Genomic DNA, 14,785 nt, shown 5'->3' on the forward strand with positions numbered 1-14,785 from the left:
ATGGATAATATCCAAGTAAATTTTTATTCAATTGACTCTTCACCATCGTCAAGAAGTTTTAGATTTGATATTACATCTGTAAATCGTACGTATATCTCAGTGTTATCATTCAGGGAAAATCTACAAGCCAGGCTTTGACAACATCTAATATTCTACTCTGTATTCAAAAGTGAATCCCTAAGTGCTAACCTTAAATTAACACCCACAAAGTCCCTGCCACGTCAATAATGACTCATGCCTGCACCACTTGGAAATTTGTGGCAGATAGCAACTCACGTAATAAAATATTCCAATGTATAAAGTGAAGTTTGCGCGGCGACTGAAGTTTATGAAAGCAGCGAGCGCGTAACAAAGCATCGGACTGGTTATCAAGTAGCCCCAAACATGAGAGCAGAGATTGTTCTTGATATGGTCTATTCACTGTTCAGCCACCTGACGCGGCTTGTAACCCGGGAGTCTTTCATAAGTAAAACATTCTCCTGGCCAATGGCAAGCACATACCAGTCCATAATACGCAAGTGGCTTTCAAAAGTCTGTATGTTATACGTGTATGATTTTAACACAAAATAATGCAGGCAGGAAGCAGAAGTGATATAAAATCATGAAACTGAAAATGTAAATGGACACAACACAGGACAAGGGAAAAACTGACGTGGAAAATATTAGAAGTTTCATTGCAAAATTTATAATTGATCAAGTGACTAACTCGCCATTACAGCATTAGACTAAGCTAGATACAGCTTGATCTGTACAATGCTTGGAATTACAGAGGCCTTGTATATATTGTACATATTACATATATGCAAAAAAAAAAAAATATTTTTCTATGTGCATTTTACATACATGAAAAATTGTAAAAACTATGAACATATAAGAAAGACCAAAGCTTCTGACAAATGATAAGCCAGACATCTCGTCAGAAAAGGCATGTAAAAATTAAGACTATATATACCAAAAGTGTGACTGTAAAATCTGGTCTACATCCGCAATCTAATACGTGTCAGAATTCTGTCTGTAACTACAAGTCTAAAAGATCAACAATCAGTTACGTAACACCAAAAGTTTTGTTGTTAATTTTCCTTTATGGTAATCTTTACATTACTTGTTTTAACATGACTTACCTGGAACCATTTATTTCCAAGTTGTAAAAATATTTCAGAGGTCCTTGCTGCCTCTATCAACAGGTTGATGAGAGATAATGATGGAGGCAGCAAGGAACACTGAAATGTCGGTAAACTTCTACCAGACTGCATGGCGCTATAACCCAGAAAACAGCCATCTTTATGATTACATTTCATTTTCAAGAAAATATAAGTTTTATAACATGTGGTTGTCGGATTGCGAGGTTTGAGACACGGTACCAGGCTATCTGTTCTATGTACATCATCCACACAGTTAAATTGAGGAGCCGGCGTAGCTCAGTCAGTATAGCAACTGGCTACGGACTTGGCGACCGGGGTTTGATCCCCGACGGGGGCAGAGGATATTTCCTCTAGCCTCTGCGTCCAGACCGGCTCTGGGGCCCACCCAGCCTCCTATCCAATGGGTACCGGGCTCCTTTTCCGGGGGTAAAGCCGGCCTGGGCGTGATGCTGACCACTCACCCCCATCTAGTGCCGAGGTCAAGGAAGAGAGGAGCTATACCTCCACTCCCCCCAAGCGCCTACATGGCGTATAGTGGGACAGTTTTACTTTTACTTTTATTTTTATACAGTTAAATTGACTCACTGAAATTATTTGCATTTTGTAAAACAACTCTAATCAACTTTGTATCTGTAACAAATAACTTGATAAATGCATCTGTACCATTTCAATACATATTAATCCAACATTCCAGGACAACCATATTTATACCTAAAAGTTCTCGTTATCAACCTATGGAATGGGTGAATGTCCTTGGTGCTTGTACGCTCCCTCAGGTGTAGGAATGAGAGTAGAACAGTGCAATAGCAGGATCCTCAGTCTCACAAGTGACCAGAACATCACGGAACTTGTCCAACAACTGAAGAAGCTGGGAACGTCTGATATTTTCCAAGTACATTATCTCCTCCAAATGATGGCAACCCCTCAGATACCCCATGCGACAGAGCTGTGCCAAGAGAAGCAGGTCTTCTGGATTAGCCGCAGCAGGTATCTTGAGTATAGCAGTGCGCTCCTCATCACTGAAGTCAGCTAGCAGTTCCTCGCGGACCAGACTCGACTTTTCCTCCTCCAGAACATTCACAAAACTCACCTGCAAATAAAGACAGTTCCGGATTGTTCCTTGGTTAATTTAACAATTTTTTCTCTACTGCAGAGGTTATAATAATATCAAATTGCTGTGTAATCTTTAATACTGAATTTGGGATGGTGTAAAAGATATAGAAGAAATTATCAGTTTGAAGAGATAGTTCGTGGGCAAGATTCTGAATGTAAGGACGTCAGCAGGAGTGACGAGCATCACAATACAAATTTCAGTAACAGACCTGCCAGGTATGAAAATCAAGAGAAGAAAGGTGTAATCTTTGGATTACACTGGCATTCACAAGGTGAGCTTCACGCAACATACAAGTCATCGCTGCACTAATGTGATCCAAGGTCACTGTCGCACGACACTGTATTCCACCAGTGACCTTAGGTCATTACTGCATCAATGATGGCTGAAGTACAGGGGAGTCTGGGTCTGATGGCCAAGGCAGGGGAGAGGCCCTGAAGTATCGAACATTGCGGGACAGGCCGAAACAAGGGAATCATCCTGAGGGGAGCGGACTGGGTGGTAAAGCCCCAGGGCATAAGTAATGTTCATTTGGAGTAGGCGTTGGGGGCATTACTGTGGGGCTTAGTCCCTGAAAGTAGCCAAACTATGTGTGTAGCAAAACCTGTCAGTCAAAAGTCCAGATCCTCCTGAGACGTGGACAATCTAACCTGAGCTAACAGTGACTCAAGGGTGTCCAATATCTGATTTAAGGTTCTGTCTCGTAGTCACCCTTGGCGATCTGGAGGTAGCGTGCTTGCCACTGGTTCAAACCCGGCCAAGGTCGACGGGTTTTTAAGGGTGATAAAAATTCTTAGGACGACTTCCTTTGGAGGGGAAGGGCCCAATCCTTGGAGATGATGATGGTTTTGTCTCATTTAGTGTTCTTTCCTCAGTTCAGTGTTCAAACCCACTGTTGCAACAACAAAAAACATTAAATCGGAATTTCACCATATTTCTTTAATTTAATTTGTAAAATGATGAAAAAATCTTCAATACCTAAGACAAGAAATCTTATAAATCAAAGGTTATTTAATTAACCAAAGTAACGGATCATTAATATCTCTATTATTTAGTACTGTTACACTAGTAACAATAAAAAATTGTCCATTAGTGTGCCATGTTAGTACCTCATTGTCGGTGGAAACCAGCGAACCGCTCGTCTGAATGGGCAAGCCATTCAATTTGTTGCCAGGTGTGACTAGAACATCGTCGCTGATATTGGAACTCAGGTCGCTTTCACTGGGTGCCCGTCCACCCATCAGCCCACCTACACTGATGCTCAACTGTTCATCTGGCGTGCTCTGATAGCTCCCATCTCGCGTGGAGCTGTGATGCAGGCTGTGACTGTGCTGTCGGCCTAGCCCATCCTGTAACACCATCCCACAAAACTAAGAGGCCGAAAGGAACGTATTTGTCCCAAAACATGAAAATGCGAGAGGCCAAATTGGATACCACCATTCTGTCAAGACATTGTTATATACCTGGAAAATAAGATATTTTTATGTCTGATGAGATTTCATGGGCTTCTTAGATTGTCAGACGTTCATCTGTAATGCAGTCATCAATTTTAAGAGGTATGTGTGCTTACAAAAATCCCTCTGAATTTTGTGAATCTGTCAAAATATTTATAGTTCTCTGCAAGCTGTTATTCCTTCTTTGTCCTACCACTAAACATCATACTGAGACAGAAAAATCTAAAAATGCTTTAGAAAAGCATTATCTTATCTAATTGTCCCTTTCATGAAATCCTCATCTTATTCAATTTAAAAATTATCAGAAAATTAAATACTGAAATTGTGGATGTGTGTATGTTCTCTTGTAGCTCAAGAATGGGATATACCAATTTGCATCAAATTTGGTATGCGAACTCCATGATAACAGGAAACGATTTAAAGGAAGGTAAAAACTCCGAAAAAATGTAATGAGTTCGATTTCCTGTAAGGTTGGATGCTGAAGCTTGGAAACTAAGCATGACAGAAAAATGGCACCAACACCAAAGCTGTTTGTTTCGGTGAGGAAATTACAGGAGAAAAGGCCACGACACTTTCAATCCGTCCTAGGTTGGAATCCCAATGAAGATAGTTTCTCTAATTCATGTTTTCTTTGCAGTAGGGTCTGAATTCTTAAATATTATTTAGATGCGCTGCAGCTTCAAAGACTTGAATACACATACCTGAGGCAGACTGGGCCCGCTGGCAGTCGGCATGAAGTACACATAAGTGTGCAGCTGCAGTAACAATCGATGTTGCAGCATCCACACTATCATCTGCACAAGCTGCTTCTGATGCTGCGGGTGGTTCAGAGGGTTCATCTTCTGGCTGATGGAAGTTGGCAGCGAGAAGTCACTCATCACCTGTCAGTTTGGCAACAGAGTTCAATATCTGTCTCAGAAAAGAGATTAAATAATAGACTCTGAACAAGAAACAGTGAGAAACAGCCGAGCCTAAACGCGCATAAAACGTGCGCAAATCTTTATGCTTCTCTAATTCTATTAACTTAATTACACGGTACAGAATTTTTTACGAAAAACTGAAAATGACTTAGCTGGTCAATGAATTCCCTGCCTTTATAAAATTTGAAGTTTCTTCACTGTGTTCACAAAAGGCAACTACTGGACCTTATCTTGAATTAATTTAATCCAATCCACACCCTCAAATCCCACTTCTCTGAGATATATTCTAATACTATCTTTGGCACTTTGTTCTAAGGCACTATCTGTGTTTATCCATCAGAGTGAGAGACCAAGTTCTGCACCCATATAAAATAAGAGTTTTGTACATTTTTACACCGGACACAATTAAAAGACCCTGAATGACATGATAGCAGCCTCTCGTAAATTCAATTTTCTCCCAATTTTGTTAACAATATGATTTTGATTGGAAATTTTCTTTTCGAAGCACTTCACAATATCACATTTTGAAAGGATTTATTCTGTCATCCAGTCTACAGAATATTGCGTACGGTCTCAATGGATTTTAACATTTATAATCGAGATAAAAGGTGGTTTAAACCCCTCATCCCGTCACATGCCAATGTTGGCACTTAGAAGAGAGGAGGAATAGCTCCTCCTCATTCTCACCTCAGCGCTAGAAGGGGGTAGGTGGTCAGGAGCATGCCCCAGCTGCGCTTTACTCCTGTACCCATTGGACAAGAGGCCATGTGGGCCTCAGAGTTGGTCTGGATGCAGAGGCTAGAAGAAAATCCTCTGCCCCCATTGGGGATTGAACCCCGATCTCCCAGCCCATAGCCAGTCACTATACCGACTGAGCTATCCATCTCACAGTTTAAACCCCTGTACTATGGGGTTACTCGTCCAACTGACTCGGGGGTTAATTTTTCAGCGACATGTTGACACACAACTGATAAAGCTTAATCTTAAGAGATCCGTGGACTAACGCACAAAACATTAAAATGTTTACCTGCAAAAGGTTCATGCCTGGAAAGTGCTCTGAGAATCGTTCCGTGAGGGGAGAATTTACATGTGTTGGCGCATCTGGGGCAATGACATACACATTGCTCTCACATAAAGGATAGATCACAGTTGCCTTAGCCCAGTACAAGAGGTGGCCAGCCAACTGGAACATCTGTGAACATCAAGTTCCACAAAACAGAAGGCCACATTTCAAAAACATCATTCAAGTAATAATACAATGAAAACAAGCAGTTCATAAGTTGAACTCGGTGAAACAAACTTAAAAAAAAAATTATCTGTTTGTATATGTTACAACAACACTACTACAATGTAAAATGTTTTTCTCATTACAAAAGAACAAAAAGAATAGAGAGATTCTATTATGGACTGTCCTTTGTTGTGGAGATTGCAGTGATTGTTTCATCTGTCAAAGGAGATCCTATTACACAGGTGTACCAAATAACCCCACAATGAAAGCCCTTCTTGAGGTTTTAGAGGTCCTTGCTGCCTCCATCATCACAGTAATGATGGAGGCAGCAAGGACCTCTGAAACGTTGGTAAACTTCTACCAGATTACAAAGCGCGAAAACCCAGAAGACGGCCTTCACTGGACTCACCGCCGTGAAAACCTCAAATCGTACTACAGACACCCATTCAGCTGGGCAAGAAATTCCCCGGTTTTGAGGGGAACCTCTGATTGTGCATTACCACACAAGAACCCAATACTGGAACATATCCTGAGTCAGACGAATCCGGTCTACTTCTTCATATACCGTTCCTTTAACAATAGATTTATCTTCTATTTATGCTTAGCCTCCAAACTGGTCTCTTCTCTTTGGGTTTCTGACCACAATTTTGTGTGCATTTCTAATTTTATACAAAACAGGCTACATTCCATATTCATTTTATTCTACTTGATTTAATGACACTAATATTTGGTGAAGAGTAAGCTCCTAAGGTGTAATTTTCTCCTGTGTCATGTCACATCCATTCTCAAAGGTCCAAATATTATTTGTAAATCTTGGAGGGACAGAAAACAGCATAATACATAAATATGAATATGTTGTAATTACATCCATTCAGTCCAGAAATAAATTACATAGTGCCTGCACGTAAGTTCTGAAAAGGAAACTGCTTTATAATGAAGTCACTTTACAATAGAAATACACACGAAGGTGTATTCGGATATAACACATTCAGACCTAAAGAAATGTACAACATATTTTAAGCATGAAATGCAGCATAATTCCCATGTTCTGTTCATTCCTGTCAAAAACAAACCTGGGACAATGTCAGGTCAGCATCTGCAGCCAACGTCTGCAAGCTCTTGAGGGGGCTATACATGCGAATGAGGCGCACCAGAGCAGGTGAGGCATCAGGGTGCATGTGATCCAACAGCTCGTTCGACTCCACCAGCAGCAGCAGTCCGTGGTATGGACGCAGTGACTGGAGACACCTGATGACATCCCAGACAACTGATAAGCGTGAATTAAAATATTTCAGTGGTCTCTTGCTCGGCAAACTTCTCGAGCGGTGAAAACACATCAGGAAGATTTAGAATACAAATCAGATGTGTTATTGCCCATAACCCTTTATGGATTAACACTTAAATGAATTCAAAACACAGTCAAACTGAATTTCCTTCCTTTCACAATAGTCCGGCCACTTATGCCACTAAACTAACTAACTAACTAGATGGCTTACCGAACCCGAAGGTTCATCACCGAATTAACCAAAGCCCTCCACCGGACACTGTCCTGAGCCAACAAAATCCAGTCTCCTTCAACTCCCATCTCCCATAGATCCCGCCTGAGATTATCCTCCCATCTACGTCTAGGTCTCCCCAGCGGTCTCTTCCCCTCAGGCTTCCCAAATAGTGGACCCAACCAACCAGATGGCTTACGGAACCCGAAGGTTCATCACTGAATTAACCAAATCCCTCCACCGGACCCTGTCCTGGGCCAACAAAATCCAGTCTCCTTCAACTCCTATCTCCCATAGATCCCGCCTGACATTATCCTCCCATCTACGTCTAAGTCTCCCCAGTGGTCTCTTTCCCTCAGGCTTCCCAAGTAGTGGACCCCAACCAACTAGATGGCTTACGGAACCCGAAGGTTCATCACTGAATTAACCAAAGCCCTCCACCGGACCTTGTCCTGGGCCAACAAAATCCAGTCTCCTTCAACTCCTATCTCCCATAGATCCCGCCTGAGATTATCCTCCCATCTACGTCTAGGTCTCCCCAGCGGTCTCTTCCCTTCAGGCTTCCCAACCAGTACCCGGTGCACACCTCTTGTCTCATCCATGTGCGCTACATGCCCCACCCATCTCATTCTTCTACACTTAATCACCCTGACAATACTGGGGGAGGAGTACAAATGTTTCACTTATGCCACTTCTGGTCAGAAAGTGAAACAACCTCTCATCACTGACCTGTGCTTGTGACAGTGCCTTAAGACAAAGTTGAGAGAATATAACTCTTTCCCCCTGATTTTCCGAACACTTACGACAAACAATATGTGTAGTCACCTGTGTATAGACTCAGGTTCAATGATGAAGTCCTTCTTGTAGAATTGGTGCACTTTCTGTGGTAGGCAGAAACTCACTTCGATCCACCTGTTGACACGTACGTGCACAAGCCCCGTTGAGATCAGGTCGTCATACACAGACTTCAAGTTGCGTGCCAGAGTGCTACGCTGCAAAATCAGGTCAAACGGAGTGTCTGCGTCATCTGCCTTCTCCCCCTCTGGCCTGCACAAAGCAAGAACTCACGCTGAACCACTGACAAGTTTACATGTTACTGCATCGCATTCTTTGCATAAAGAGCACAATTATACATGAGAGGAAAATGTGTACAGAGAAATTCCAATTTCAATTGTTTACTCGGCACTGTTGTTACCTAGGAAACATTTCATTACCTTACCTTACCTTACATTCAGCTACCACAGACCCATCTTAAGCGTAAGTAATTCAAGTTAAATAAGCAATGTCTTAATCAAACTTATCTCAATTGTAAAGCAGGTATAAAGGAAATATTTAGAATAAAGCCAATATATAAACTTCCTTTCCGTATAGACGTATTTACGTCAAATTCTCCGGAACCGTGGTTCCACTGTCACTTTTTATGCATCTTTCGTTCATTTTTGTGGTCCCACCCACAGATCCACATAATGCAATGCGCAGTTTGCGCTGGTTTAGTATTTCTTGATTTAAGGTATTACCCTGATTTCAAGGAATGACATTCAGGTCTGTACACAAAATCTGGACTACAGATCAGTGTTTATGTGAACAATGTGTGCAATTCACCATCAACACCAATGAGTCTGAAGCCACAAGAAAAATGCAAAGTCTCTTCCTACCCTGCTCATTGCAGTCGCCCACTCAGAAAAGCCACGTGGCCTGATGAGGCACTATTTTGTGAGCTGATCGTGGAGTTCGAACATTGTGCTCGTGAACCCACTGTGAACTTTCACATGTGAATTTTAGTGCTGGTTTTGGATTGTTTCAAGAACTAACGCACCTGCTACGTACGCACGCATCCCTTTTCTTGTTACACCTGTACCTTATTTGTTCTATCACCATAAAAATCCTAAACTTCGTAGGTGTTTTTATAACCAAACAAGTCATTTTTGTTTCATTTTGATATAACTCCCAATTAAGGTACAAAATGCTTGTTCCCAAAGTAAAATCTAAATGGGGGTTTCACTGTACATGTCTGAATGGGATAAGATCTCACCTGGCTGACACTTCATCATGAGCCATGACCATGGTCTTCGTCTCCTGGCTGAGGTAGCCGCAGCGCCGCTCTTCATGCCGAAGTGCGACGCCAAGTCGCTTGCTGAGGTCGTAGTAGCATTTGACGATGGAGTGGCTGGCCGTGGCATGGAGTGCAAACACGATGTTGGTCAGGATGATCGAATCGCTGAGCAGGGTAGGGTGCCCCACGAAACGCACATCATTCACCTTCAGCTCAAACTTGCGTTCACACAGTTCTGGCTTCACCGCAAACAACGTAGAGAGAACCTCATCCGAGAAGCCAGTGAGGTGACCCTTGCAGATGTTCGAAGTCTGCGGAGGAGGTGTCTGCAGCAGGTCCTCAGTTATTGTCAAGGCATACGGGTTTCGGCGTCGGCTCTGGTGCCCCGCTTCATTGCGAGCGTCTGCAGCGTATGGATAACGGAACAGTAAGCGATCGCCCTTACTGTCGCTTTTGACGAGGATAATACTCAGAGGGTTTGGTTCCATCACAGTATTCTGTAAAAATAAGTTTGTTCCCTTGAAGTTAGAATGAAGCACACCCCTGCTTTGCTCCATACTCCACATATCTGTGAGCAAAGTCATTAGTAAAAGATGTTAATATGCAGAAATGGCAATACAGCCGCTAATAAGATGCTACTTCCACTGCATGCCAGTAGATCTTCTACAAGGAAATGTATGCTGGAATGCTTAGAGACTTGATGAGCCATCATATAAAATATTGCGGTTGGAAATGACAACAGGAAGACAGAAGATAAAACCAGTAAAACCGGAACAACATGATGTGACAAGGATCACAGAACACTGCACGTTAGGTACGTTGGAATTTGAATGTTGCCATTTATACTTTTTTTTTATTTGTAGTGTTCTGTCTGATGACAGGTCCATATGAACAGGATCCTTCCATCCTTTTCTCGGACTGGGACCTGTTCATATACGTTCTTGGCAGATGATCCAGAAGTGGTTTGCCATTGCCTTCTTCTGTGTGTGAATGGAGTAATTGTTGGGATGCCACGGAGGAAAACTCCGTATTGCCTAGACCACGGCCTTGCCCAACACAAGTTATAAATTTGGGCACCGCCGGGAATCGAACCCGAGACCCCAGGATTACAAGGCCAGCGTTCTAACCGCTAGACCACCGTGGCGGTGCCATTTATACTGCTCAACTTAAGTAACAGTCTCCCTGACTTACTTCAGTACGTTTCATTTAATGCAGAGCTGTTGATGTATAGTATTTAAACATTCCATAAAGTTATTTGTGCAGATGGTGGAAATGAAACGGTATGACGTTGTATCGTACTTGATTACAATGCTTAATGGTACATTTTTACCACCGCAGATATTGGCGGATGATGGCCAGTTGACTGGAACTTTACTGGGGACTCCATTTCAAATTTCATAAACAACTTCTGTTCCAAGCCTTCTGTGGGCACAATAAGAAGGTGGCAGCACATAAGTAGGACGCTGTGTTGGGGTTCAAATCAAATTACGCAGCATTTCTCACGCATCGCTACTAGCAGACAACAGAATTACAACTGTTTGATTCAAGGTTAGCATAGGAACAAGCACAGTCATGTTATTGAATTCTGGATTTTGTTCTTTTAAACGTGCTTTGAATTCCCCTTCAAAAGGAAATATTAATTATATAATTAAGTATTATACTTGACAAACAACAGAGGGATGTCTAATGGAAACCAAATGCAGAAGGAAGTTGTCTCATGTGCAGTCTGTTTTAACATATCAGATGATTGAACTATAATATTTACACAACTGTATACATACAACATTATTAATGATGACGGCCATCTTCTGAGTTATTGCATCATGTTGTCTGGTAGAAGTCTGATAAGGTTTCATGGGTACCTGTTGCCTCCATCATCAGGGCAATAATGAGGACAGCAAGCACCTATAAAATGTTGTTTAACTTCTACCAAATTAAACAATGCAACAACCCATAAGTTAGCCATCTTCATACTTGGCACCATGAGAACCTGAAATCTCAAGCAATATTATTTTTTAATAAATCGTCATGCATTCACATCATTGCCAGTGGAATAAGTTGCTATGATTAAAGAGGCTGAATAACAGAAATGCAGGGCATATTTTATTCCTCTCCATCTGCAACAGCATGGATCTTCTTCCATCAGTACAGAGAACTTCCGCCAGCTTTTTGTGGACATACTTCAGAGAAAAGATCTTCACTTTTACACTGCCATGTTAATATTAAAGAAGTATAATTACCTCCATTTTATCATAGATAAAAGACTGGATTTTAAGCTTGAATCATGTGTGCTACATGCTGTAATTGTAACAAAGCCTCACTGTTTACCTGTAGTTCATTTTGTTGTGCTATCAGGACCTCAGACTACACAGCATCAAATGTTAGGACAATTAATGAACGGTGAATTTGAAAGGACATGAAAGGATGTAGCTGCAGCCTAATTTAAGTACCATACTAGCATTTGCCTGGAATATGGAAGAAAACCATGAAAATTTCAGGCAGGGTAGCTGATCCGCAGTACAAAAATTCAACCTGGGATGTACCAAATATGGAGTAATAAACACTCAGCCACAATAATTGGCAACAAAGCCTCTAAATTTGTTGTCAGTACCACTGCTGATATGCACACCGTTTTTATCACCTTCCTCTATTATACAGCAGAGTTACAATTACACAACCTTCAGTTATCCAACATTCAATTCTTACATAACCTCTTTATTTATTTTACAAGGTAGCATAATTTGCAATCTAAATGAAAAACAGAACAAGTAAAGAACTAGTGTTTTTGTCCATAAACATTTATTAACAATCTCTGAGGAGTCCTGTACATAAAATATAATAATCTCAGACCTGTTCTGTGACAATGATGATCTCATATGGTTCAAGTATTCTTAGTGTGAAGGACCCCTCAATATTTGCTGAAGAAACAGAGCTTGTTCTGATCAGATCATTAACATAAGGACTGCCAAATGCCAGCAATCATTATTCCATATGATCGCTTATAATTGTACTCCAAATAACTTTGTTATTCAATTTAATTCCTAACAAATTTCATACACAGGTAAAAAACTTCAACAAGAGAACAAACAAATATTATTCTAAATTGTGTGTTATGAGTACTTTACTTCTGTACATAAATTCCTGTTTCAAGGAGAGGCATGCCTAAGGTCTAAAATGTTGAGGGCCTCCAGTCTACCCCCCAACCTTAGGATCCACCATCTATGCCAATAAACATAATTTGTAATAATTCTCTACATAACATTAACAAATTCCTGTGTTCTATCTAGTAAGAAAACTGTACTTTTACCACTGAAAGTCAAGAAATTCGAACAAAAATTACATTCTGTGCCTTAGTCCTGACGCTCAAACCATTAAATGTAAATGATATTTGCCTTATGCCTCCGCAACTGCACGAGCCCTCTCTGCGATTATGCCACACGCGGCAACCTTAACATCATTTGGAAAGAATTTCGTATACCTTGATAATCAGATTACGATGTGTGCAGATAATATTTTTGGGCAAGTTAAGCTTCGATACTTTTCGATCTGCAATAAAATTCGGAATATTCCTCACACGTCTCACACGCTGCTACTTTAACATTGTCTGCATTCTGCAATGACAGAAAAGCTCCTTTCACGGGGACTAAACTGGTTTTAAACCCCAAATTGAATGCCGATACAGAGTAAGAATAGACTGTGCAAAAATTACCGTCTGCATGCTCACCTGCACATACTGACAGTCGTACTACAATCTTCCCTAACCTCTAAAATCATACAAAACACACACATGTAAATGCAGTAAGACCACCGACCACAAACTACTGATGTACGGAACATTAATGTGACAGAGTGTAACCGGTATCTAAAAAAATAAAATATACGAATCATAAATCAGCTTTACGGAGAAAAGAAATTCTACCTTACCTCAACATCCACATTTCATAATTTTGTCAAACTAAAATTTCATCATGGACGATAGCGCCATATTAAACTACTTCGACATTATGCAACATGGTCTAATGTCAAGTTCGTTTATACGTATTAACACTCTCTGATTTAACATGCGACAAAATATTTCGATTTATTTGTGTAAATTGTAGTCCAGTAAACAAACTGGTACACAAATTGTGTGTATTTCTATCGCATATTCAGCCATCTTCGTACGCTGTTAACCTTCAAAATATACACCAGGCGCCTAAATCCTCGCAAACCCACTGTTGCGCTACGTCTTACTATAAAACAATGCATCTTTCTTAAAAATCCACATACGAAAGTGAAATAAAATATTATTCAGAAAACCTTTTCCACATGGAATTGTTCCCCAAGCTGTCGCTTCGTAAGATTCTTTACAACAGAAATGAATATTACACTCATTTACATTTTCTGCTACCATTAGATTCATATTTTGAAAACACTGTGATTTCATTTTAATATTGACGTGGAAATGTTAAAGTATCATACCAAGTTGTGTTTTCCCTCTGACAACTGTATTACTTTTGTTCCTGCTATATGCTCACACAAACATTATCAACTAATTTCCTGCCCCCTAAACATGCCATTTAAAGGCCAGTTTTGTGGTACAGTTTCCAACACAAATATTCAGCCCAACACTACAGACCTCACAAGATTTCACTCAATGCCTATTTGTGTCTTTTTGATAACATTCTGAGCCCCTTTTTCTTGGCCTTTATTGCCCATTGTTTCAATGCTTTATTTCCAGATGGAACATCAATGAAGATGCTGTGACATTGCTATGATCTCTACTCATAGTACCCCATTCTTCATTTATAATTTTGGGGCATTCCTTCTGTTATGCCAAACATTGTCACAGAAAGCAATTTTCCTGTTTGTTTATTTGTTTAAATCTTGTCAGTCTAATCACAATAAAATTCCTATCAAATATTAAAATATTACCATAATTAACATTTAAATATTTAAAATATATTAAATGATGTTCTCTATCGAAATGTTCGATTTACATTAGATCATCACTTTTTACACGACATGTTTCAGTTCTAAAAGAACCATCTTCAGGTGTATAAAATTATATAAACTTAAACTTAAATATAATTTCTTAAATGCAACTTTTAGTCAGATGTTTATCAGATTTCAAATGATGTTTTCTTCCAGATTTTATTGTATTTTTAATATCGTATTCGAAGTTGTTCTGTATATGTACGTCGTGCTTAACATGATTTTGTGTGGGTGAACGTTTTGTTGTTGTTTTTGTATCATCCTGTAAAGTAAATAATATAAAGACTAAATGAATATTAATAAATTAGAAATAGAAAATAAAATAATATATTTGATTTAATTTTGAAACATACCAGAAATGAAGTTGTGGAGGAGTTACGTCTGTCTGGAAGTATTGCCGTGTTTGA

The 14,785-nt window shown here is 40.2% G+C and overlaps 1 protein-coding gene across 9 annotated transcripts; it reads right to left on the reverse strand.

Moving 5' to 3' along the window:
* Positions 1-669: 669 nt before the first annotated feature.
* Positions 670-13,964, reverse strand: Nprl3 (GATOR complex protein Nprl3). 9 transcript variants are annotated; one of them, XM_087349987.1, is made up of 9 exons: positions 13,329-13,583; positions 13,129-13,168; positions 9,384-9,901; positions 8,177-8,398; positions 6,929-7,103; positions 5,655-5,819; positions 4,409-4,588; positions 3,363-3,602; positions 670-2,232 (listed from the first exon to the last, which is right to left on the reverse strand). In XM_087349987.1, exons 3-9 carry the CDS (start codon positions 9,890-9,892, stop codon positions 1,915-1,917), a joined length of 1,809 nt encoding a protein of 602 aa, XP_087206113.1. In that variant the 5' UTR covers positions 9,893-9,901; positions 13,129-13,168; positions 13,329-13,583; the 3' UTR covers positions 670-1,914. The 9 variants fall into 9 exon arrangements, with proteins under 9 accessions (XP_087206113.1, XP_021939362.1, XP_021939357.2 ...); XM_022083670.2 differs by lacking the exons at positions 13,129-13,168; positions 13,329-13,583 and adding an exon at positions 13,866-13,964; XM_022083665.2 differs by lacking the exons at positions 13,129-13,168; positions 13,329-13,583 and adding an exon at positions 13,704-13,776.
* Between the last annotated feature and the right edge of the window lie 821 nt (positions 13,965-14,785).

This window comes from Zootermopsis nevadensis, unplaced genomic scaffold (assembly GCF_977971745.1).
Source record: "Zootermopsis nevadensis isolate Lab colony 2312 unplaced genomic scaffold, Znev_1.0 Znev_ptg000017l, whole genome shotgun sequence".
Lineage (NCBI taxonomy): Eukaryota > Metazoa > Arthropoda > Insecta > Blattodea > Termopsidae > Zootermopsis > Zootermopsis nevadensis.

Excerpts from the sequence above, each read along its gene's own strand:
- Nprl3 (XM_022083666.2), bottom strand. Across the intron at positions 4,589-5,654 it reads CAGGCATGAACCTTTTGCAG|GTGATGAGTGACTTCTCGCT; the intron begins GTAAACATTTTA and ends CCAAACTGACAG. Across the intron at positions 2,233-3,362 it reads TGGTTTCCACCGACAATGAG|GTGAGTTTTGTGAATGTTCT; the intron begins GTACTAACATGG and ends CTTTATTTGCAG.